This window comes from Marmota monax, unplaced genomic scaffold (genome assembly GCF_021218885.2).
Source record: "Marmota monax isolate L192 unplaced genomic scaffold, Marmota_monax_Labrador192_F-V1.1 WCK01_AAM20220418_F8-fsc00215, whole genome shotgun sequence".
NCBI classification, from domain to species: domain Eukaryota; kingdom Metazoa; phylum Chordata; class Mammalia; order Rodentia; family Sciuridae; genus Marmota; species Marmota monax.
In genome coordinates, this window is record NW_026695214.1 from 2649840 (window position 1) to 2671933 (window position 22094).

The window sequence follows — 22094 nt, forward strand, 5'->3', positions numbered from 1 at the left end:
CCACCCAGGGAGACAGGAGGCTGCTCCAGAGCCGGCAAGGGGGGACTCAGTCAGCACTGACCTAGTGCTGACCCCGTGAGTAGGACCCACGGGGAAGCCCTGGGTGTTCGTGAGCAGAGTGACCACAGCGGCTTGCATGTTTACTGTGTTCTATTGCCACTTTATTACCATTTACCTATCCATCCACACACACACACACACACACACACACACACGTGTATATATATGTCTATATGTGTTTTGTTCCAGGGAGAGAACCCAGGGGTGCCTTACCAGTGAGCCACATCCCCAACCCTTTCTATTTTTTATTTGGAGACAGCATCTCACTCAGTTGCTTAGGGCCTTGCTACGTTGCTGAGACTGGCCTTGAACTTGTGATCCTCCTGCCGGCCTCCAGAGCCGCTGGGCGGACAGGTGTGGGCCACTGCACCTGGCCTTATTTTTCTTTAAGCCTGAAAAACTGGAAGCGTAGAGTTGTCTTGAGCTGAAATGTGGACAGTGCAGGAGGAGCGCAGCGTGGGCGGAGACCAGAAGGTCCGTCACGGCAGGGGGCTCCAGGCCTCCTTCGTTTCAGGAAACGCTGGCCATAACGCTCTGGAGGATGCTTCTGGCTCTCATCCTCCTCGGTCCTGCCTCCTGTCCCACGCCCTGGACCTCCTGGCCACGTCCCTGCAGGCCCTCCGTGTGCATCGTCCCCACCAGGCACGTCCCCTCCTTCCTCGGGAGCCTTCGACTCCCCTGCCTTGGGGCTGGCCCAAGGCTGCAAACACATGTTCTTTATTTTTTGGTTCATCTTCTTGATTCTTTTTTCTTTTTTACAGTGAGAAGTTAAGTCTAAAATAACCCAGTGAAGAGATTCCCAGAGCCAACATTCCATCTGCACCCCTCGGGAGCCTGTCCCCCCGCCCGGGGTCTACCCACCCATCCGAGCACCTCCCTGTCTCCTGGACGCGGGGACCTCCCAGCCGCTCTGTCCACACCGGTGTTCCCCCTCTAAAGAAGGCTATGGTGCCGCAGTCCAGGTGGCACAGAGTGTTGGCCCCGGGTCGAAATGCAGCTCTGTTCAAGCCCAGCGCCACTCGGACTCATTCACCCCAGAGCCTCCGTGTGCTCATCTAGAAACGGGTCTGACAATGACACCTTCACAGACACCTTCACGGAGCTGTGAGAGTTGGGGGAACTGTCCATGGAGGACCGGAGCAGTGCTGGGTGCACAGTGCTGGCTCAGAACGTGTGAGCTGCTGTTCCCCTCCCTTCCCACTATTCCCCTTCTCCACTGCTCCTTCCTTGCAGAGCTGGGGGTGAACCCAGGCCCTGCGCGTGCGGGTCCTGCGCGGGGCCACTCAGCGACGCCCCCAGCCTGCTGTTCTTTCCTGCCTTCTGCAAGTCTGTCTCCACGAAGGGTTCCTGCAGATATATTTAGACAAAAATATGATTATGCCTGCTTATGCTCAAAACCCTCCCCACATTCCTAAAGATAGCATCCCAAATCTCCAGCAGCCTCCCAGGTGGCCCGCTCAGCCGTCACTGCCTCACTTGTGTTGACTCTCCTTCTTGGAACAGGTGAAATCGTTTCCTGATGGCAGAGCCATCTCCCCTCCTCAGCCCTGGGCCCTGTGCCCTATGCCCTGCTCCTGGGCCAACTCCCCACCCTGGGCTCTGCTTGCCTGGTGGCCTTCCCTGCGGTCTGCCACGAGGCGAGTTCCCGTTTCACCAGGGTCACGGGGTTCCCTTTCCTTTGGGGCTGTGTTGGCACCAGCAGCTGTGGTTGTGACACCAGGTCTCTCTGCTGCAGGTCCTCACTGCTGTCCCCTGCCCCCTGGCTGACTGGCACCACCAGAACATGGGCAGCAGGAATGGATGCCACAGGATGCCCACTGCCACCCTCCCTCCCTCCCTCCAGGACTCTAGGGCACATTGGCTCCAAGAGCTGGAGGAATCCCAGCAGCCTGGCCACCGCCCAGAAGGACCCAGCTGCCAGGCGCCCACCTGTAGAGACAGTGAGCCCCTGATGGGCCGCTGACAGCCCAGGTGGCCTGTTGGGAAGCTGCTGGTCCCCACGGGCCTGTGAGCCCCGTAACTTGTGCATCCCCCTAGGCCTTCCGTGGACACCCCAAGAGTGAGCGCTGGTTCCTGTGGGGCAGGGGACGTTGCTCAGCCTCCTGGGGTGACCTGTGGAAGGTTCCCATGTGTTGTGATGCTCATGTCCCACTTCCCAGCCTGCTGCCAGCCTCCTCCAGGACCCGGTGGCTGACACTGCCCATTTAGACCTGGCGTTGGGTCAGGGATGGCGTCCAGGCTGGACACAGGTGTGGCCGGGGATGTCTGAGGACGATGGTTCTCCTTTTCCCAAGCAAGGGAAGAGGAACCAGACCTCGGGAGGACCTTTCTATGAGACACTTGCTAGAAACCCACAAACGTCTGTGCTGGGGCTCTGACCACATCCTGAGCCTGTGTGTGCATTGCGGGTGTGGGGCAGCACCATGCCAGCATGTCTGCTTCCTGGGCCCCTGACCAGGCGTGAGCTGGCAGAAGGACGCCTGTGGGCTGGAGGCCAGGGGGCTGGGAGGCCAGGAGGCCCCGACACCGGGAAGGCGGGTCTCTCCCTACACTCGAGTCCTGCTTGGTCCCGTGCTGCGGGGCCAGGGCAATTCAGAGAAGCAGGGACAGTGACAGGAGGGCATTATCCACCCAAGCCCCAGGCCTCCCTGCCCCAGCTTGGAACCAAGAGCTGAGAGACTTAATCAAGCACGGATTTTGAGTGGCATTCTGAGCATTTCCCCTCTGGAGATCTCTTCTCGAGCTGCTGGGGCCCCACCACCTGAGCACAGGTGGGCAATTCGTTCTCTAAACCATGAAGGTTGATCTCTAACTGACTCCCACCAGGAAAACTGGCATTGGGTGAGGCAGGGCTGGTTTGGGGGGTGACTCTGGGGTGTAATTCCCAAGTGTTTGGAGCTCACGAGACTCCAGATTCGAATTCCTATGCAGATAACTTCTCAGCGTCTCCATCACCGGAAGAGTTCTGCAGCCTGCTGGGCCTCCCAGTTCCACCCAGATGAATGAGAACATCTGGGGCCCAAGGGTAGAGACGGTGCTGGACTCCAGGACAATGTCCACGTTCCCCGTCGCATCCAGAGCCACAGCCAGTTCAGGACGTGCCCTGGCCAAGGGGGGCCCAGAGCAGAGCTGGTGATTTGGGGCTGGATGGGTACCTGACCTCAGGTCTGCCCCTCATGTTCAGAGACGGGCACAACTGGGCCCTAGGAAGCAGAGCTCAGGAAAGTGGAGGAGAAGCCACAGCCGGCCACCCCTGCTCCCTCCATCCTGGTGGTCTGTGCAGCCGCCTTCCGGGAGCTGCTCTCTGCAGGGCGCCTGGGGCCTCCCTCTCGTGTCACCCACAGCTGCGGGCGGCCATTCCACTGAGCACAGGAGTGGGTCTCCGGGGAGGGGGGCCGTGCTGGGGGCCATGGGACTGTGCTCATTTGCCGAACATCTGATTCCTCTTCACCAAGCAGAGGGGTCTGCTGCTCTCCCCCAAAATCAACGTGGTTTCCCTTTCGTGGTCTTGTAGAATTCCCGGGAAGTGGCTTCCACCAGGCATGGCTTTCCCTGTTTCCCTTGCATCCAAGGGTGACCACCTGACTCTTTACTACCAAGGATGATGCGGGGGCCCTCGGGCCAGCAGGTGCACGGAGGTCCTCCACACTCTTCTTCTCTTTCTGGCTGGAAGCTGAGGTCGTCTTCATCCAGGAGGATGGTGGGACCCACCCACGGGAGCAGTGAGCCTTCGTGGGCAGCCCCTGGGTGCTGAGATCCACGGCCGAGTCTGTATGGCCCCTGGCATTTTGCCAACAGTATTGATTGACAGGCGAGGCATTACTATCCGCCTCTGCCGCAACTTTTGAGTTCTCGCACTATTTTGGAGTTCTCGTGGGGATTTCTGGGGATTCCCCGAGAGTTCCCATTGGTTGGGGAAGTGCAGGAGGAGGGATTTCCGGGAGAGATATTTCCGGCTGGGGGTTCCTGGACAAGCCTCGTGGCATTCGGGGGGATTCCCCGGGAGCTGTGTGAAGTGTTTTCCTCAGTTTAAAAATAAAGTTTGTTCCTGCTTCAGTGGCTCGTGATTTGTGCCCAGCCAGACTGCGGCATTTGGCGGCCCGTGCAGGGAACGTCTGAAGCTTCGGGGTAAGTGAAATTGCTTGCCCCTAAGGGAAGGCGAGAGAATGGGTGACCATTTTAAAAAACAATGTGTTCTTGTTTTGATTTGTTTTGTGTTTGTTTCAAGCTGCCTATCCCTAGAATTTTCTCAGGCAGATTGGGAAAAATGGTTGGCTCAAGGTTTGAAGTTGTTCGCCCCTGAGGAAGAGATAGAAATAGACCACAAATGCACATGTCAAGAAAATAGGAAAATTGATACAACGATTTTTTGTTCCGTTTTTGTTTCATTCTGTTTCGGTTTTGTTTTGTGTTATCTTATTGGGTTGCGTTATCTTTATAACAGATCAGAAATTAGTAGAAAACAAACTGAAAGAGTGTTAAGTAAATTGTTAGAGGTTCAGACCATGGAGAAAGACATTTTAGATCAAGCAAAAGAGAAGGTCTCTCAAGCTAGTCAGACAGAGGAAGAAAATTTAAAGGAAGAAAGCTTAGAGGAGAAACAGCTATTAGGGAAAAAGCTACAACAGGAGGCTGCTACTAAATCCGTTCTATCACCAGAGGGCGTGATTCAACCAACAGCTCCCCCTATGGAGATAGCTGAGTGGCCCTCAAACCCCGTAGTTGATAGATGGGATCCTGAGACAGGACCTCAAAGATTAGCATGCCCTGTACATGAGCAGGCAGGAGGGCAGCGAATTCACCGTGCTTTAGATTTCAAAACAGTGAAGCAGTTAAAGGAGGCTGTAACAACCTATGGTCCTCAAGCACCGTTCACTGTAAGCATGGTCGAATCCATTACCAACTTGGACATGACGCCAGCAGATTGGGCTAGTATGTGTAAATCTGTGCTAAATGGAGGACAATATTTGTTATGGAAGGTTGCCAATGAGGAATTTTGCAGGGAGACAGCTAGACGAAATGCAGCAGCCGGTTACCCTCAAAGAAATCTAGATATGTTGTTAGGAAAAGGACCTTATGAGGGTCAACGGCAACAAATTGAATATGATCCTGGCGTATACGCACAAATTGCTGTAGATGCGGTTAGGGCATGGAAAACTTTACAGGGGCATGGAGGTTTACAAGGTCAATTATCTAAGGTAATACAAGGAACTAATGAACCTTACGCTGAATTTGTAGATAGGCTTATTCAAGCAGCTTCCAGAATTTTTGGGGATACAGAACAGGCAATGCCATTTATAAAACAACTGGCTTATGACCAAGCAAATCGTTGTTGCAGAGAGGTCATTAGACCATGGAGACATGAAGATTTAAACACATATATTAAATTATGTGGAGACATTAATGAACAAGGGCAAGTCTTAGCAGCAGTACAACAGGCTTTAGATGCCAGGCCAAAAACATGCTATAATTGTGATCAAACAGGACATTTTAAAAGGAGTTGCCCCATAGGAGGAGGGTTTAACAAAGCTAGATATCAAATGAATAGAATACCGGGTATTTGCCCACGATGCCGTAGAGGAAAACATTGGGCTAATGAATGCCGTTCTCAAACCACCATAGAGGGTATTCCGTTATCAAAAAACAGACAAGGACTAAGTGTTTACCCACGATATCGTGGAGAAAGGCATCGGGCTCCATTGCCAAAAAACGGACAGGGGGGCCCAATGCTCCGGGGCCCACGACCACAAATGTACGGGGCACTGGAGGAACCCAGAAACACCATGGAGGAACCCAGCAACACCATCAGGGTAGTGCCCAGGACACATTATCCATCAGATCTCTCATCAGACGAACCAGAGGGAGTGCAGGGTTGGACATCTGCGCCTCCGCCAGAGCAGTACTAACTCCAGAGATGGGAGTTCAAATCATTCCCACAGGAGTAAAAGGACCTCTTCCCCAAGGAACAGTAGGCTTATTGTTAGGACGCAGTTCTTCTACGCTAAAAGGACTTATGATAAGTCCCGGGGTAATTGATCCCGATTATGAAGGTGAAATAAAAATTATAGCTAGTTCTCCAAAGGGTATATCAGTAATTTCACCAGGAGATAGAATAGCACAGTTATTAATAATACCCAGCCTACATGATAAATTTTCCAGTCGTACTATAGAAAGAGGTTCCAGGGGATTAGGCTCCACAGGTGTAGATTGGGCTATGCTGTCTTTAAATTTAGATTCTCGCCCCATCCTAAAACTAAATATTCAAGGACATGAATTTAATGGGCTACTGGATACAGGTGCAGACCTTAGCATCATATCTCGTCAAGAATGGCCAAAACATTGGCCATTACAACAAGCCACTCAAACGCTTCGAGGCCTAGGAGTGGCGACTAATCCCCATAGAAGTGCAATGGTATTAGATTGGAAGGATCCTGAAGGATGTGAAGGAACTATACAGCCATATGTATTGGATCATCTTCCTATAAATTTATGGGGACGAGATGTCCTAGATCAATTAGGTTTGACATTAACAAATAACATCAATCCAAATGCGCCCACTATTAGGGCTAGACAAGGTTTCAGGAAAGAAAAAAGATTAGGAGAACAAAGCATAGCAGCACCAATTCAAATAGATCAGGGAATAAATAGACATGGACTGGGTTTTCAGAAGGGGTCACTGAGGCGATAAAAATTACTTGGAAATCAGATAGACCAGTATGGGTTCCTCAGTGGCCCCTGACTAAAGAAAAGATACAAGCAGCCCATGACCTGGTCAAACAACAATTAGCTGAGGGACATATACAACCTTCCATATCTCCTTACAATACTCCCATTTTTGTCATTAAAAAGAAATCTGGTAAATGGAGATTATTGCAAGATTTAAGAGCCATTAATAATGAGATGGTTATTATGGGACCTGCTCAATCGGGGATTCCTCAATTGTCTGCTTTGCCAAAAACCTGGTACGTTTTAGCTATAGATATTAAAGATTGTTTTTTTTTCAATTCCAATTCATCCTGAGGATAGTCCACATTTTGCCTTTACTATCCCTGCACTGAATCATGAAGGTCCTGATCAGAGATATGAATGGAAAGTACTCCCTCAAGGGATGGCTAACAGCCCAACTATGTGTCAAATTTATGTTAACAAAGCAATCCAGCCACTTAGAAATCAAAATCCTAAACTACAAATATTTCACTATATGGATGATGTATTGTTAGCACACAAAGATAAAAACACATTTCTAGAATGTTATGCCACACTTACAAACTTATAAAATATTATAATCTAGAGATAGCAATAGATAAAGTACAGTTAAATTTTCCAATTAATTATTTAGGAGTTCTATTATCCTCAACCATGGTCCGTCCACCAAAAATTCAAATACGAGTAGATCAACTCAAATCACTTAATGACTTTCAAAAGTTATTAGGAGACATAAATTGGATAAGGCCTTATCTAGGCATACCAACAGGAGAGTTGGGACCTTTATTTGATATCCTAAAAGGTCCATCAGATCCAAATTCACCCCGCATGTTAACGCCTGAAGCAAGAAAGGCATTAAAAATTATTGAAACGTATATGGAAAATATGCATTTGGATAGAATTGATATAAGTTTGCCTTTATTATTTATTGTACTACCAACAAAAAATATTCCTACAGGAGTATTTTGGCAAGAAGGTCCATTATTATGGATACATTTATCTTATTCTCCTAACACTATTCTTACTAGGTATCCTGAGGCTGTAGGACAATTAATACTCAAAGGAATAAAAGCAGCAAAGGGAGTGTTTGGAATTTCTCCCAATAAAATTATTACTCCATATACTATGGATCAAATTGATGAGTTAGCTAATGAGTTAAATACTTGGGCAATAATCATGTGCAAATCTAATATTTCATTTGATAACCACTTACCATCTAATCCTTTATTGTCTTTTTGGTCATTGCATCCTGTAATTTTTCCAAAAATGACAAGAAAAACCCCTATCATGAATGCTCCAAATGTATTCACTGATGGGTCAAATAATGGTACAGCAGCAGTAGTTACCCCTGATCAAACTTTTACATTTTTAGTACCCAAACAATCAGCTCAAAAGGTAGAGCTTAATGCAGTTTTACAAGCTTTTGTGATGTTTAAAGATTCTGTATTTAATTTATTCTCTGATAGTCAGTATGTAGTTAATGCTATAGTATCCCTTGAAGATGCTGGCAGGATTTCCCCTTCCTCTACTGTTTTCTCTTTGTTTTCTGCTATACAAAGTCTAATCTGGGACAGAAAAGATCCATTCTTTATAGGACATATCAGAGCACATACAGGATTGCCTGGAGCCCTTAGTTTGGGCAACGATTTAGCAGATAAAACTACACATGACATACATATTTTATCTACACTAGAAGAAGCTACACATTTTCATAAAAGGTTCCATGTCAATGCTAATACTTTACAAAAGTGTTTTAAAATAACTAAGGAACAAGCTAGACAAATAATAAAACAATGTCAAAATTGTGTGACCTTTTTACCACAAGTTAATCTTGGAGTCAATCCTAGAGGACTGATACCTAACCATATTTGGCAGATGGACGTCACACACTTGCCACAATTTGGAAAATTAAAATATTTGCATGTTACAGTTGATACTTCTTCTGGATTTTTGATGGGCTCCCTTCATTCTGGAGAAAAAACTAAAGATGTTATAGCTCATTGCTTACAAAATTTTGCCACTGTGGGCGTTCCAAAACAGTTAAAAACAGATAATGGTCCTGGTTATACTTCTACCTCTTTTAAACAATTTTGCTCATCATTTGGCATTACTCATATAACAGGAATTCCATACAATCCACAGGGACAAGGCATAGTTGAAAGAGCTCATCAAACTATTAAAATGTACTTACTAAAGCAAAAAGAGGGAATTGGAAAGGGGTATATGTCACCCAAAGATAAACTTAAAATAACCCTTTTTACTCTAAACTTTTTAAATTTGGATTCCTCAGGGCTTAGTGCTGCGGAAAGGCATATGTGTCCGAAAAATGTACATAAGCCTAAGGTACTTTGGAAGGATATTCTAACAGGACAATGGAAAGGTCCTGACCCAGTGATTGTCTGGAGTCGGGGTTCTGTTTGTGTTTTTCCACAGGGAGAACAGCAGCCGATTTGGATTCCAGAGAGATTAACTAAAACAATTTCTACAGGCCAAAAGGAAGATGATTTGACTCAAATCCATAACAGCTGATATCCAGAACTCCAGTTTGGCTATTCTTACATCTGCGACAATGATTAACCAGGATGCTTTTTTTCAATATTTATTTTATTATTTGCCTTTTCCCACATCATAAAGTTCTATTTTATTTTTGAGCTCATACAGACCTAGGTTAATGTTTTTCTGATCAGTTTTATTTTTTGACTGTGGAGTTTTTAAGCATTGCAATGGAGATTTCACCTAGGTAAAGCTACAAGGCCTTTACTATTGTCTTATGTGTTGTATGTTATGTGTGCACACTTCTGTTTTGTGTTGTATGTCTGCGTGTGCGTATGTCCATATATCATATATGAGGAGTGCTCATGAATAAATGGATCCGAATTTTTTTATTCACGTGATTTTAATGGTTTAATTTAGATTGGGTAAACAGCTGTTGAAAATTGTTTTAATATGTGAACAAATAAGGAGGTTAACAGATCTGTTTGTTTACTTTCACCTTTCCTTCTCATTATATTTAATAATTCTGTTCAGGATAATGTAAATTGTTCAAAAAATTGTTTTCTTAGTGCCTGTTGGAATGTTACATAATTTTTTTTCTTAGCATCATTGCCAGAATTCCTATCTTCATCCCAGTGCCAGTGAAGACAAAGATAAAACCAAACTACAGCTTCTTCGATAGCTATCACAACAAACTGTAAAAACTGATGCATCAATGAATAATAACTCAACAAGTAATGCTCAATTAAGGAGTCGATTTACTTTGGGAGGAAATGGACATATTGACAGATTCCTCTGCTTTGAATTGCTTGCAGACCTTGCCTGGACTATGTATCACTTGTATGCATTGTGAACTATCTGTTGGTACAGCCAATTGTGCTAGTGCTGGAGTATTTTTGCTGATGGTGTCACCGGTGGTACAATTTTTCAAAGGAGCCCTCAATTGGCTTAGTGTCGTGGCATTTTGCATCCTCCTCCCTTCTACTAGTGATGGTCTAAAATTTGGGGGCCAACAGAGGTGAGGCAAAGAACCTCACCCCCCCACTGGTGCAAAGGCCTATCCACAAGTATGGCTGTATGCTGGACCGGTAGTCAGTGACGGGTATGATCCAATTGCAGTGGTACCAACCTAAGACAGGAGGCTGACGCCTAGAGGTCAGTTCATCCGATGACGGGTAAGGACCATATGTTGAATTGAACTGCCTAACAGGCACGGTCCCTAAGCCACATTGCTAGTTGTTTAGTTAAACAAAAAGGGGGAGATGCTGAGAGCCATGGCCAAGTCTGTATGGCCCCTGGCATTTTGCCAACAGTATTGATTGACAGGCGAGGCATTACTATCCGCCTCTGCCGCAACTTTTGAGTTCTCGCACTATTTTGGAGTTCTCGTGGGGATTTCTGGGGATTCCCCGAGAGTTCCCATTGGTTGGGGAAGTGCAGGAGGAGGGATTTCCGGGAGAGATATTTCCGGCTGGGGGTTCCTGGACAAGCCTCGTGGCGTTCGGGAGGATTCCCCGGGAGCTGTGTGAAGTGTTTTCCTGCAGTTTAAAAATAAAGTTTGTTCCTGCTTCAGTGGCTCGTGATTTGTGCCCAGCCAGACTGCGGCACCTGGGGTCTGAGGGTTAACCCATTGCCTTGGCCAGTGTTCCCCTAACTCCCCCTAATTCTGACCCCCCGGCGGGGGTTAAATCACTTGAGACTGGCTGTTGATTCCATCTCCCTCGCTGGATCAGGAACTCCTTGAGGGCAGCGTCTGTACCTTTATGTTCACTCCTGATTTTTTTTTGTGCTTAACCACGGAGCCATGTCCCCAGCCCTTTCTGTGTTTTATTTAGAGACAGGGTCTTGCTAAGTTTCTTAGGGTCTCACTAAGTTGCCAAGGCTGGCTCTGAACTCATGATCAGCCTGTCTCCGCCTCCTGAGTCCCTGGGATCACAGGCGTGTGCCACCACCCCCAGCCACTCACTCCTGAATTTCAGACACCGAAGGTGTAACTAGCAACTGACGCATGTTGGCTGCGTGGCTTCTGAGGAAAGGGGTGTCCAGGTTCGTATTTATGAGAGCTAATGGGGAAGTGACTGGCCCGTGTTATTGGAACAATTGCATTTCTTGGTTTTGACGGACGCACTGTGGTTCTATGAGATGGGAACTTTGTGGGGACTGGATGAGGGGCATGCGGGGACTCTCTGCTTCTTTGCAAATCTAAAACTATTCCCAGGTAAGGAATTTGCTTTAGGATATGAGGTGGGGACCCGGGTGTGGTGGTACGTGCCAGCAACTCGGCACTGCAGACGTCTCCTCCACCGGCCCATCTCATGTCCTTCAGCAGGATTGCTGGGTCACATGGCAGTGCTAGCTTTAATTTTTCTGAGGAATTTCCATAGTTTCCATGGCAATTGCATATTTTTCAGTCATACCAGAGTGTACAAGGGACCCGATTCTCCTACGTCTCTGTCAACACTCGTCCTTTTTAAAAAACCTTACCTACACTAGGACACCTTCAAGGTGAGACCAGGGCTGTGCTCAGGGCACTTGGGGACCATCCCTTCCACTCTGGCCTGCTCCTCCTTGGTCTAGTCTTTATCTACATTGGGACACCCTCAAAGTGTCAATGTCCTGTTTGGACTTTGGCCAGTGCTCCCTTAGAGGCTCAGCAGGAGTGCGCTTCCCACACTGAACAGGAGGACATCCAGCTTTCGGGATCTAACGTCCTTCCCAGGACAGACAGTGGCTCTTTGTGGAGCTGGTGGGACCCACTCAGTCTGTAGCAGGGCCTGCGTTCTGCCTGTCCCCTAGATTTACAGTGAGGCCACAGGTCAGGGGACACTCAGCACATCTGAGCACAGGTCAGAAATGTCCCAGGCAGCCGAGGCCTCCCTCTGTCACTGTGGGAAGAGGAAAGGAGGCAGCGACCTCTTCCTCTTTCTGTGGGGCATGATGTAGACACCCCAGAGGGGCCCAGCCAGCACATCCTGTCCCCTGTGTCCTCTGTGGGGCCCCAGCTCCAGACAGGGAGGCTGCAGGACCTGAGCCATGGCCCCCTGCTCCATTGTCCTCCTGGCCCTTGGTGAGTCCTGGACGGTGGGGACTGGGTGGAGGTGACAGGACAGGAACAGGTCCCTTCCCTGCACAGGCCTGAGCCAGCAAACCCAGCAGACTCTGTGCCCTCCCCCGGGGCTGCCCTCACTTCTGCCCAGGCTCAGTGTGACCAGGGAGCACTGGGTCCTAGAGACAGACACCTGGGTTGGGGACAGGCCCAGCCTTGGGAAGGTCTGGGCAGCAGAGAGACTCTTGGAAGGGGACCTGGAGGTCTCGCAGCCACCCCAGAGCAGGAAGAAGGCCACCCTGACCCTGGGGAGCAGGTGGCCTGGGAAGCAGGGAGGCTGAGTGCCCAGGCTCCACCAGGCCCTGCTGGCCCAGCTCTGGGGGAACCGGGGCGCTCTTCTCACTGGGCTTCTCTTCCAGGGCTCTGCCTGGGCCAGGAGATCCATGCACAGGAGGGTGAGTGCAGGTCCCAGTCCTCCTCACAGGGCAGCTGTGGACAGGGGCATGTGGATCCAGGAGCCTGGGGACCTTAACAGTGTCCCACGCGTGGGCAACCCCAGTGTGGCCCTCAGCCAGGTCCCTGTGTCTCTGCCTGTCTCCTGTGGTTTCCTGGGCTGAGCACAGTGCTCTCCCCTGACATGGTGGCTGCGTGTCTGGGGACGTGGCAGGATGCTCTGATGGCCCACCTGGGAGTGGGTAGGTGGGGTCAGCAGGCCTGGCCTCTCCCACTTACCCGTGTTGGTGGAGAGCGTCCATTCCTGCCCCTCAGCAGTTGTGCACCACACACTGTTACCAGCCACAGTCCCCACGCAGGCCAGTGGCTGTCCTCCAAGAGGCCCCTGGACTCCCTCCACCTCTGGCTGCAGTGTCCTGAGTGACAGGCACCTGGGCTTCTCCCACCCTGGGCCCTGTGGGTGGGGCAGGGGCCCGAAACCTGTCCTAGGTCTCAGCCAGGTGCCCCATGTCCCAGGGAGAGACAGCCACCTCCTCTGTGCCCTGATGTGCCCAGGGACACTTGTGCAGGGTCACAACTGGACAGGGTCTCCACCTGCCCGTCCTCCCTCCTCAGGAGGCTGTGTCTGTGCCTCTCCTGCTCCTGAGCTGTCAGCACACAGAGGGGCTCTGAGTGGACAGACAGGGACCAGGACTGAGGGAGATGAGGGGAGGAGATGGACTGTGTTGGCCCAAGGGTGGGACATTCCAGTGGGCAGAGGGGTCTGAGCAGGAGGCCAGCTGTGCAGCAGGTGACCAGCCAGCAAGTGCTAACAGGCTGAGAAGGAGGGGACAGTGTAGAGGACACCCCGAGGCAGAGGCTCAGCAGAGGCCCCTGGACCTGGCCCAGGGCAGGGAGGGGTGGGCACAGACTCAACCTTGGGTTGTGCACCTAAATTTAATTTGTGGCACAGCCACTCTGCCCAGGATGCCCAGGTGCCTGTCACTCACGACACTGCAGCCAGAGGTGGAGGGAGTCCAGGGGGCCTCTTGGAAGAAAGCCACTGGCCTGCGTGGGGACTGTGGCTGGTAGCGGTGTGTGGTGCACAACTGCTGGCCAAGAACCTTGGGCTGTGCACCTGAATTCAATCTGTGGCACAGCCACTCCTCCCAGTGGACGCTGAGCCGTTGTCTGCTTCCTCCCAGGGGCCCTGCCCAGACCCTCCATCTCTGCTGAGCCAGGCTCTATGATCCCCTGGGGGAGGCCCGTGACCATCGTGTGCCGAGCCCCTGCTGGGTTTGAGGACTCTCGCCTGGAGAAGGAGGGAAGCTCCCAGATCTGGGATAAGAGGGCCACGTGGCCTTCTGAGCGAGAGGCCAGGTTCCTGTTCCCCTCCATGAGTGAGGACACTGCTGGGCGTTATCGCTGCCGCTACCTAAAGTCCACGTGGTCTGAGCTCAGTGAAGACTTGAGGCTGGTGCTGAGCAGGGAGGACGTCACCCAGGTCACCACCCCAGGCCCAGCTCAGCCATCAGGTTGGTCCCCAGGTCCTGGACCCTGTCCCAGCTGCCATCCTGTCCAAAGCCTCCTGCCCCACCTGACCCCAGGCCCCTCCCTCTGCACAGTGTCCCCTCAGCCCTCATACCCTGAGGTCCCTGGAACCCTGGTCTCATGGGCCACTTTGTGTGAACTGGACACAGCCCCAGCATGGGGTGGGCATGGAGCTGGCCCTTCTGCTGGGTGGAGAGGGGTCCCCAGAGATGGCTGGGGGCAGACCCCTTCCAGAACAGTGTCTCTTCACTCAGATGGTGTGTTCACTGTCCTTCCCACGGGGCCAGAGCCTGGGTGGCTGTGGGTGCCCCTCTGGTGTGATCCCCTGCTACTGGGCAGGTCACCTGGGCCAGGGATAACCCTGACCAGGGCTGGATGGTGCAGTGGGGAAGCTTTGGGATGTGATGGTCCATGCCCTGTGTGTGCTTGCCCTAAGATGTCCTGGAGTCAGGTCCAGTGCAGTGTTGGCCTGCCTCAGTGTCTCCTCAGGCTCCGAAGAGCTGCCCGGTGCTGATTCTGTGAGGTCCAGCAGGGGAAGGTGGTGGGAGAGGCCGAGAGAGACCTGCCCCAACAGCGTGGGTTATGTTGGGGCTCTCCTGTCCTTCCTGGCCCCTGATCTGCTCCTCAGGAGTCTCAGGACATTGTCTGGGGCTGAGCAATGGCCAGTTGTGTCCTCTACTTGAATGCTCAGGGTGAAGTGGGCAGGCTGGTGGGATAGGCTCTAAAGGGCCCCCAGTAAGCTCCTTGATCTAACCTGCCCCCTTTTCAGAAGCCTGCAGCCCACAGGTCCCCTCACAGAGCCCTGCTCCTCTGCAGGGGACTCACAGTGGGAGGGGCACTAGGCCTCTGAGCTGGGTCCAGCCTAGGGCCCAGCCCTAGCCCTGGCTTTGGAGTGGAGCTCTGGGAAGGCCAGAGTGAGGGGCACATCCTCAGGCACCGGGATGTCCCTGATACGCGGGACTCTAGGCCAGGCTCTGCTGAAGCATCTAATGCCCCAGCAACCCGTGAGGCCGGGGCAGGCCGACCCTGCAGCGCCTCCCCCATTGCTGAGACCAGAGAGCTAAGTCCCTCTGTCAAAGGCACAAGGCTCTGAAGGGGCTGGGGCAGAACCAGTCCCGGGGCCACACCCCAGGCCCAGGGTCCCCAGCTACACCCTACCTGGAGCCACCAGGACCCACCTTCCAAACCCTGACCTGAGAGAAGGGTAAGTTCTTGGTGGCTGTGGCTGAAGGGTTAGGGAAGTCCCCCGGGGAAGGTGCCCTGGGGAGGAGGCACAGCCCGTGCCAGGTGACAGGGATGAAGTCCTGAGGCCTGCAAACCCTCCCAGGTGTCTCCCGGCTCTGCCAGGTGCTGCGTGGTGGGGGTGAAGCTGCGCCCACTCCCCGGGGCTCAGATGGTCCAGCCTCCTCTGTGTGCTGTGGCAGGACCTTCCGGGGGAACAGCAGCCTGCAGACCCTTCCCCACCACATCTCCACTTCCTGAGCCCTGGAAGTGCGGCCAATACAGGGAGGACCAACCTCTCCTTCCTCTACCTCTGGTTCAATCTGAGCATCCACAGCCGCTGGTGCCCACTGCATTGGGCAGCACAGATGTGGGGAAGCCCCTCTGGGCAGGGCTAGTCTGGAGGGAGAGGCCCAGGGTCCTGCAGGCGGCAGAGTGGGTGGGGAGGACTCTGCTGGCTGGGCCCAGCTCTGGCCTCTGACCCCCCTCCTCCAGACCCCTCCTCCCCAGGAGCAGCACAGGTGGCTTCAGAGGACGGTAACAACCCTGGAGAGTGACATCCCGCATGAGCCTGGGTGTGCCCTGAGGAAGGGGAAAGACTGGCTTTGGTGGTGGTCAGATTCCAGCTCTGCCAGTGCCCAGTTTGTCCCTGGGCACAGAGAGCGTCCCCTGGGCCCCCCTGGGTCGGGTGAGAGTGACTCCCTGTGGCAGCAGAGCTGTGCCCAGGAGGTCTCACGTCCACGCCCAGTAGCAGCACCGGGGGCTGTGCGGGGTGCTCACACCCGTCCCACCCCCAGCCTCCCCTGCTCTACTCCTGACCACGGAGCACCTCTACCTTCTCATCGGGGTCCCCCTGGCCTTGCTCCTGTGTCTCCTCCTCCTGTTCCTCTTCTGCCTCCATCGCCAGCGTCAGAGGAAGCAGGGTAGGACTTCCCGGGAAGGGCCGGCGGGCGGCTGGGCGGGCTGTCGGTGCTGGGAAGAAGGCCTCCCTCCTAAACTCAGACCCTGACTGTCCTCAGGGCCTCCCGGTGGCAAGGGCCAGTTGCAGAGGCCACAGGAGAGGTGAGGCCCCTGGGAATGACCCCGCCCTGCCCAGTCCTCAGCCTCTGGCTGCCCTAGTGCTGATTTGTTCCTTCCCACAGGCTGGGCCTGGCTGTGGACAGCCTGGAGAGGTCACCAGGTAAAGGCCTGAGAGGAGGGACAGGCCTGGAGAGGGAAGTGGGGGCTCAAGGGGTCAGGAGGCAGCAGGGGAGGAGCAGGTTTAGGGCCTTTCTGGGAGGTTCCAGGTGGGTACAGAATGAGATCTGATCAAGCTGACCTTCTGTCCACCGCAGAGAACTGACCACGTGTCTTCTTCCCTCCAGACTTGGCCACGGCTGATAGACTCCCTGAGAAGGACAGGGAGACCGGAAACCCTGTAAGTCTGCCTGGGTCATCTCCCGCTGCATAAGGAAGTCCCCAGATTAGCAGCCCAGCAACACTGTCCCCATTTCTTGGGTCAGGACGTTGGGAGCAGCTGAACTGGCTGGTTCTGGCTCAGGTCTTTCATGACGCTGCAGTAGAGGTGTCCACTAGGTTGCAGGAATCTGCAGGCCTGCCTGGGCAGGAGGACTCACGTCCAAGGTGGTGTACCCCACATCCAAGGTGGCACACCCCACAGCAGCTGGATTACCCAGAGGGAAACCAGGACTGGGATGGGCAGAGGACACACTGTCTTCTGTGGCCTCACTGGAGTGACCTGCCACCACTTCTGCCACTTCTGGTGGTCCCACAGATCAGCCCTGGTACCCTGTGTGCAGGGACTGCAAGATGATGTGATCCAGGAGGTGGGGCCCTGAGAAGTGGCTGCCATAGTCCCCCACCCCACAGCTCCCACCCTCATCCAGGGTCCCTCTCCCTCAGGCCCCTGCTGCAAGAGATCCCCAGGAGGTGACATATGCTCAGCTGGACCACGGAGCCCTCACAGAGAGGGCAGCCCGAGCTGGGTCCCCACTGACCACAGAGCCCAGCACATACGCGACCCTTGCCAGACACTGACTCCTGGGCCTGAGGACACTCCAAGTCACTCTTCCAAAAGCCTGAAGCAGCCATTGGGAGGACTTCTCTTGGACTCACCAGGTCTCAAAGTCAGCCAGTCATCTCTGCTGGGGACAGCAGCTGGGGCCTGGAGGTCTCTGAGCAGCATCTGGGAGATTCATCCACCAGGTGGCCCCTGCCACAGCTGACCAGCTGTCAGAGAGGCTGTGTCACAGCTACTTCCAGAGACCCAGCCTCAGTCCCTGGCTGTTTCCAGAGACCAGAAACCAAGGTCTCATCCTAAGGCTGCTTCCAGAGAACCAGCAAAGGCCACTCCTGGGATCCCCACCTACTTCAGAGACTGCATACTGATGATGCTCAGTGGTCCCTAACGGCCTCCCTGGGTTCCAGTGCTGACTTGACTGAGACTGGGCTGCACTCAGGCTGCCGAGAGCTGAGCTGGATCTCTGGGCCAGACCTCACTTGGTACATCAATGGACATCTTTAAAACAGAACATCCCAGCCCCGGTGGTCAGGCCAGAGAGGTTCATGTGGACCCAGTGCTGCGGTCTCAGCTGTTCAGAGCAGAGTGGGGGCTACAAGGGCTGTCAGTGCTTCCTGTTTTCTGCAGAACATATCGAATTGAGCAAGGCTGCATATATTCGGGGTGTGCGCCATGAGGACCTGACCCAGGCATGCGCCCTGTAGATTTCCAGAATCAAACCCTCAGCACAGCTGCACCTGCACGCTGCACGTTAGATCCCGGGACTTGCTCATCTGAAGACTGGAAGCCGGTCAGTGTTTCCTGATGGAGCATGAGGGTCGGGGTGGAGAAGGGAGGGGGTCTAAAGGGAGGTGCAGAGGGCAAAGGCTGCCCCACCCACCCCCACCACACTCATGCACATTCAGGCACACCTAACACATGCCTTCGCAACACGGCCCACGCTTCCGTGCACACACAGGCACATTGCACACACCCACTCTCACACCCCAGGAAAACCCCCGTACCCGTGGGATGGGTGAGGTGTCTCCTGTTTCAGATTAAAATAGAACAATTACCCTGTGGACCACTAGGGGGCGGGAGTGCCTCATCTTGATTAATATGTGTGTCTGTCTCAAAAACCAATCAATCAACAAACAAATAAATAAAAAGAAGAATCCCAAAGGAACAGAGAACTTTTTGTGTGCGTGTGCACGTCTTAAAATTATGAGCCCTTCACGGGATATCAGACATATGTATACAATCGTCAAAGAAAAGAATAAAATAACAGGATCCTGCAAACCTGTTATAGGGCGAGATTTAAACCGTGTGTGTGTGTGTGTGTGTGTGTGTGTGTGTGTGTGTGTCCCTGCGCGTGCTGGTACAGAAAAGAGAATATTTAAAAAGAGAACAAAATTCAGCTGGCTCTTCCAGGGCTGATGGCCATCTGGGTTCGACGCCAACATCAGGGCACGCCCTTGTCCCACCGTCCACAGCGCCGCGTTCTCTGCTTTGCTGGGACCTAGGGACCGCGCATGGGCAGTCTCGGTGTGTCACGAGCTGGACCGACGGGGTCCTTGTCCCGGCTCCGAGCCTGGTGTCCACCTCCGATGACCCTCCTTGGTCTGCTCTTTCATTTTCCGCTCCCTGCGGTTGGCTTTCTGCGGGGATCTGCCTGCTGCCCCCGCCCCGTATCTGGTTCCCTGCTGCGACAGCGAGAGCGATTTTCTGTTGGATGGGTCCAGCTCCTCTCCGTGTCTGTCCCGGGTATTTTCAACTTCATCCTGGCGTTTCTCCAAGAATCCTGCTGGCGCAGAGCTGGACAGGTGGCTGGAGGCTCTTAGCAGAGGATGGACCCTGGCATTGCGGGGCGGCGGGGGGGGTCCTTCTATTTTCCGCCACTCCCTGGGCACAGGTGCACACCAGGCCCTGCGACCCCCAGAGCGCCACCGTGGCCTCTGGAAAGCGGGACAGGAGCTAAACAGGACACCACATTTTCTTTCCTGAGGGGCAGTGGGAGGAGGAGGGCCAGGGAGAGGACAGAACAGCAGGGACAGGACTGGCCTTCCTCCCTGATCCTCGGACCTGCAGGACACAGGTCCAGGGGCGAGAGGCAAGAGAGCAATCTCCAGGCTCCAGGCCACCGCTGCAGGAGGCAGCACTAGCTAGCACACCCAGGGTCAGGCCAGCTGAGTGGCCAGGGGAGGGAAGGACCCCCTTGACTAGGGACCCCCCTCCCAGTTCTGAGAACCCTGTCTGGGGCCCAAGCCAGGGATCCCCTGCTGGCCCATCAAAGAGAGATGGCACCTGACCAGTTGGGGCAGGAGCAGATGCTCACGGAGGTCCAGGACCCTTGGACAAAGTGGACGCTTAGTTCACAAGAAGTGTCGCCAGGTTCAAGGGAGCAGGGAGGGGAGGGAGCCCCGAACTTTGCCCACAGACTTAGGTGGCCCCCTCCACCTGGCAAGCAAGTGAGACCTCAGTCAGTCTGACCAGAGGACCAGCGGGAGGACCCAACACCACCTGGGCCACCTGCTCCCTCCAGCAGGACACCACCCAGGAAGGAGATGGGGAGGGGGTGCAGAGATGGACTTCACCTGGAGAGAGTGGCTATCATGACATTTTAACCTGGGGGGAGCCGAGAGGGCAGTGATGGAGGAGGCAGCTTATGAGACGGACCAGAGACGTTGTATTTCTCCTGCTGAGCCAAGTTGCATCACGACCTTGGAACACACACACACACACGCGCACACACATGCACACACATGCACATACGTGCACACACATGAACACACACAAAACACACATGCACAAACACAATACACACATGCACAACACATGCACACACAACACACACATGCACAACACACAATATGCACACACACAACACACACACAACACACACATGCACACACAACACACACATGCACACACAACACACACACATAACACACAACACACACATGCACACATGTGCACACATATCTGTGATGGCCCCTGCACTCCCATGAAGTAGCACTTCCCGTTTTAGTTTCCTGAGGAGTGAAGTGTCCCTTCTTGTGTTTTTAATGATGCTTCAACAAAATAGAGCGAAGTCCAGTGCATGGAAAGTGCTGGGCCACATGCCCGAGGGACGTCTTCATTTGTCCCAGTTTCCGTGCGTATCGCCATGCATACAGTGATTGTTCACCTACTCCATCAAAGGCACCGTCCACCCTCACACTTTTTGGACCATGGTGGGTCTGTAGCACATTGGGCTGAGCACACGCCCCTCTCACAGGGGTGGCATCTAATAGTAATGCACCCTCCTGCTGGCCAGCCTTCCCAGGGGGCCGCAGTTGGCATGATTGACGGGTCGTGGGCCACGGTGCTGCGTACCTGCTGCATCTGCGTTTAGTGTGTGGGTGAGTGAGTTTCCACAGGGGCCTTTTGCTGGACTTTTCTCCCAGTTTCTTTGGGAATCGAGGGGGCTGTCTTCACACAGGAAGAGAAGGGCTCTTATGAGCAGAGTGGACCCCACGGCTGAGCCCAGACACCGGCAGCCCCCGGGGATGCCCTACACCCATGAGCAGGCGCTTCCCAGTTCTGTCCAGGGCAGAGCCCGGGCTGAGTCCTTCCTTAGAGCCCTGGGCCAGAGGGCAGTGTTAAGGAACAAGATCTACTGGCACTTGTCCACGCACAGCAAGGAAGGCCTTACCTTAGGGGACCATTGTGACAGGTGGGGGGACCACCATGATGGGATCTTGCAGTGAAAGAAAACCCAGGTCTGAGTGCAGCTCGGGCAGAGTGGCTGCATCAGGGAGGGGGGGGGTCAGCTGGTGGACAAATACCAGAGGAGGTGTCGGGGAGGGGCTCCCTGAGCCGAGGGGGCAGGATTCTTGCTGAGGGCAGCCAGGTGCCCAGGCACCAGCTGGTGGTGGGGACCCATCAGACCCCAGGGTGAGCAGGTGGAGGGTCACACTGACACCACAGGGTGCTGGATGGAGGACAAGACAAGCCCAGAGCCAGGGCAAGGCGGAAGGGAGCCCAGGGACGCAGGAGCAGGGTTGGTCAACGGGAGCATTTTATGAAGGGGTGACCTGAGGTCTGGGCCTCTCTGGGGGAGGGTCTGACCAAGAGTCACACAGAATTTGGCCTTGAGTCTTGGACAGATCAACGACCCCAAGAGCTCAGGACATTTCTCCTTGAAGAAACACCGCCCCTGGGTGGCCTCCCTCTGGGCTTGAGGTCAGAGTCTGGGGGGAGTCACAGGTCTCAGCTCTGCAGAGGCTGAGCCCACCCGGACTCAGGAGCCACCCGGCTGAGATTGGGCACCCCCTCCTTCTCCATCAGACCCCATCTTGCCACCCCCAGAACACTACGGGCACCTCCCCATCCCCAGCTCTGCCTGGAGCCCACCTGGAGCCCAGGCTCCCCCAGCCGTTCCCTCATCTGTGACCTAGAAGGCTCATTTCCTTCCCTCCATACCACGGTCTTCTTGTCCGTCTCCTCTTCAGGGGGCTGGTCCCTTACCCAGGAGGCCATGGTGTCCTTAGGCGCCCTGGGTCAGAGCTGGCTCCTGGCTGCCTCCCCAGGGTGAGCAGGCGCCTG

The 22094-nt window shown here is 53.5% G+C and overlaps 1 protein-coding gene across 1 annotated transcript; it reads left to right on the plus strand.

Annotated features, from left to right (window-relative positions):
• Nucleotides 1-12169: 12169 nt before the first annotated feature.
• On the plus strand, nucleotides 12170-18689 carry Lair1 (leukocyte associated immunoglobulin like receptor 1). Its single transcript, XM_046430836.2, has 8 exons — nucleotides 12170-12325; nucleotides 12724-12759; nucleotides 13942-14271; nucleotides 16306-16431; nucleotides 16528-16570; nucleotides 16651-16688; nucleotides 16873-16925; nucleotides 17411-18689. Exons 1-8 carry the CDS (start codon nucleotides 12292-12294, stop codon nucleotides 17543-17545), a joined length of 795 nt encoding a protein of 264 aa, XP_046286792.1. The 5' UTR covers nucleotides 12170-12291; the 3' UTR covers nucleotides 17546-18689.
• Nucleotides 18690-22094: the final 3405 nt, after the last annotated feature.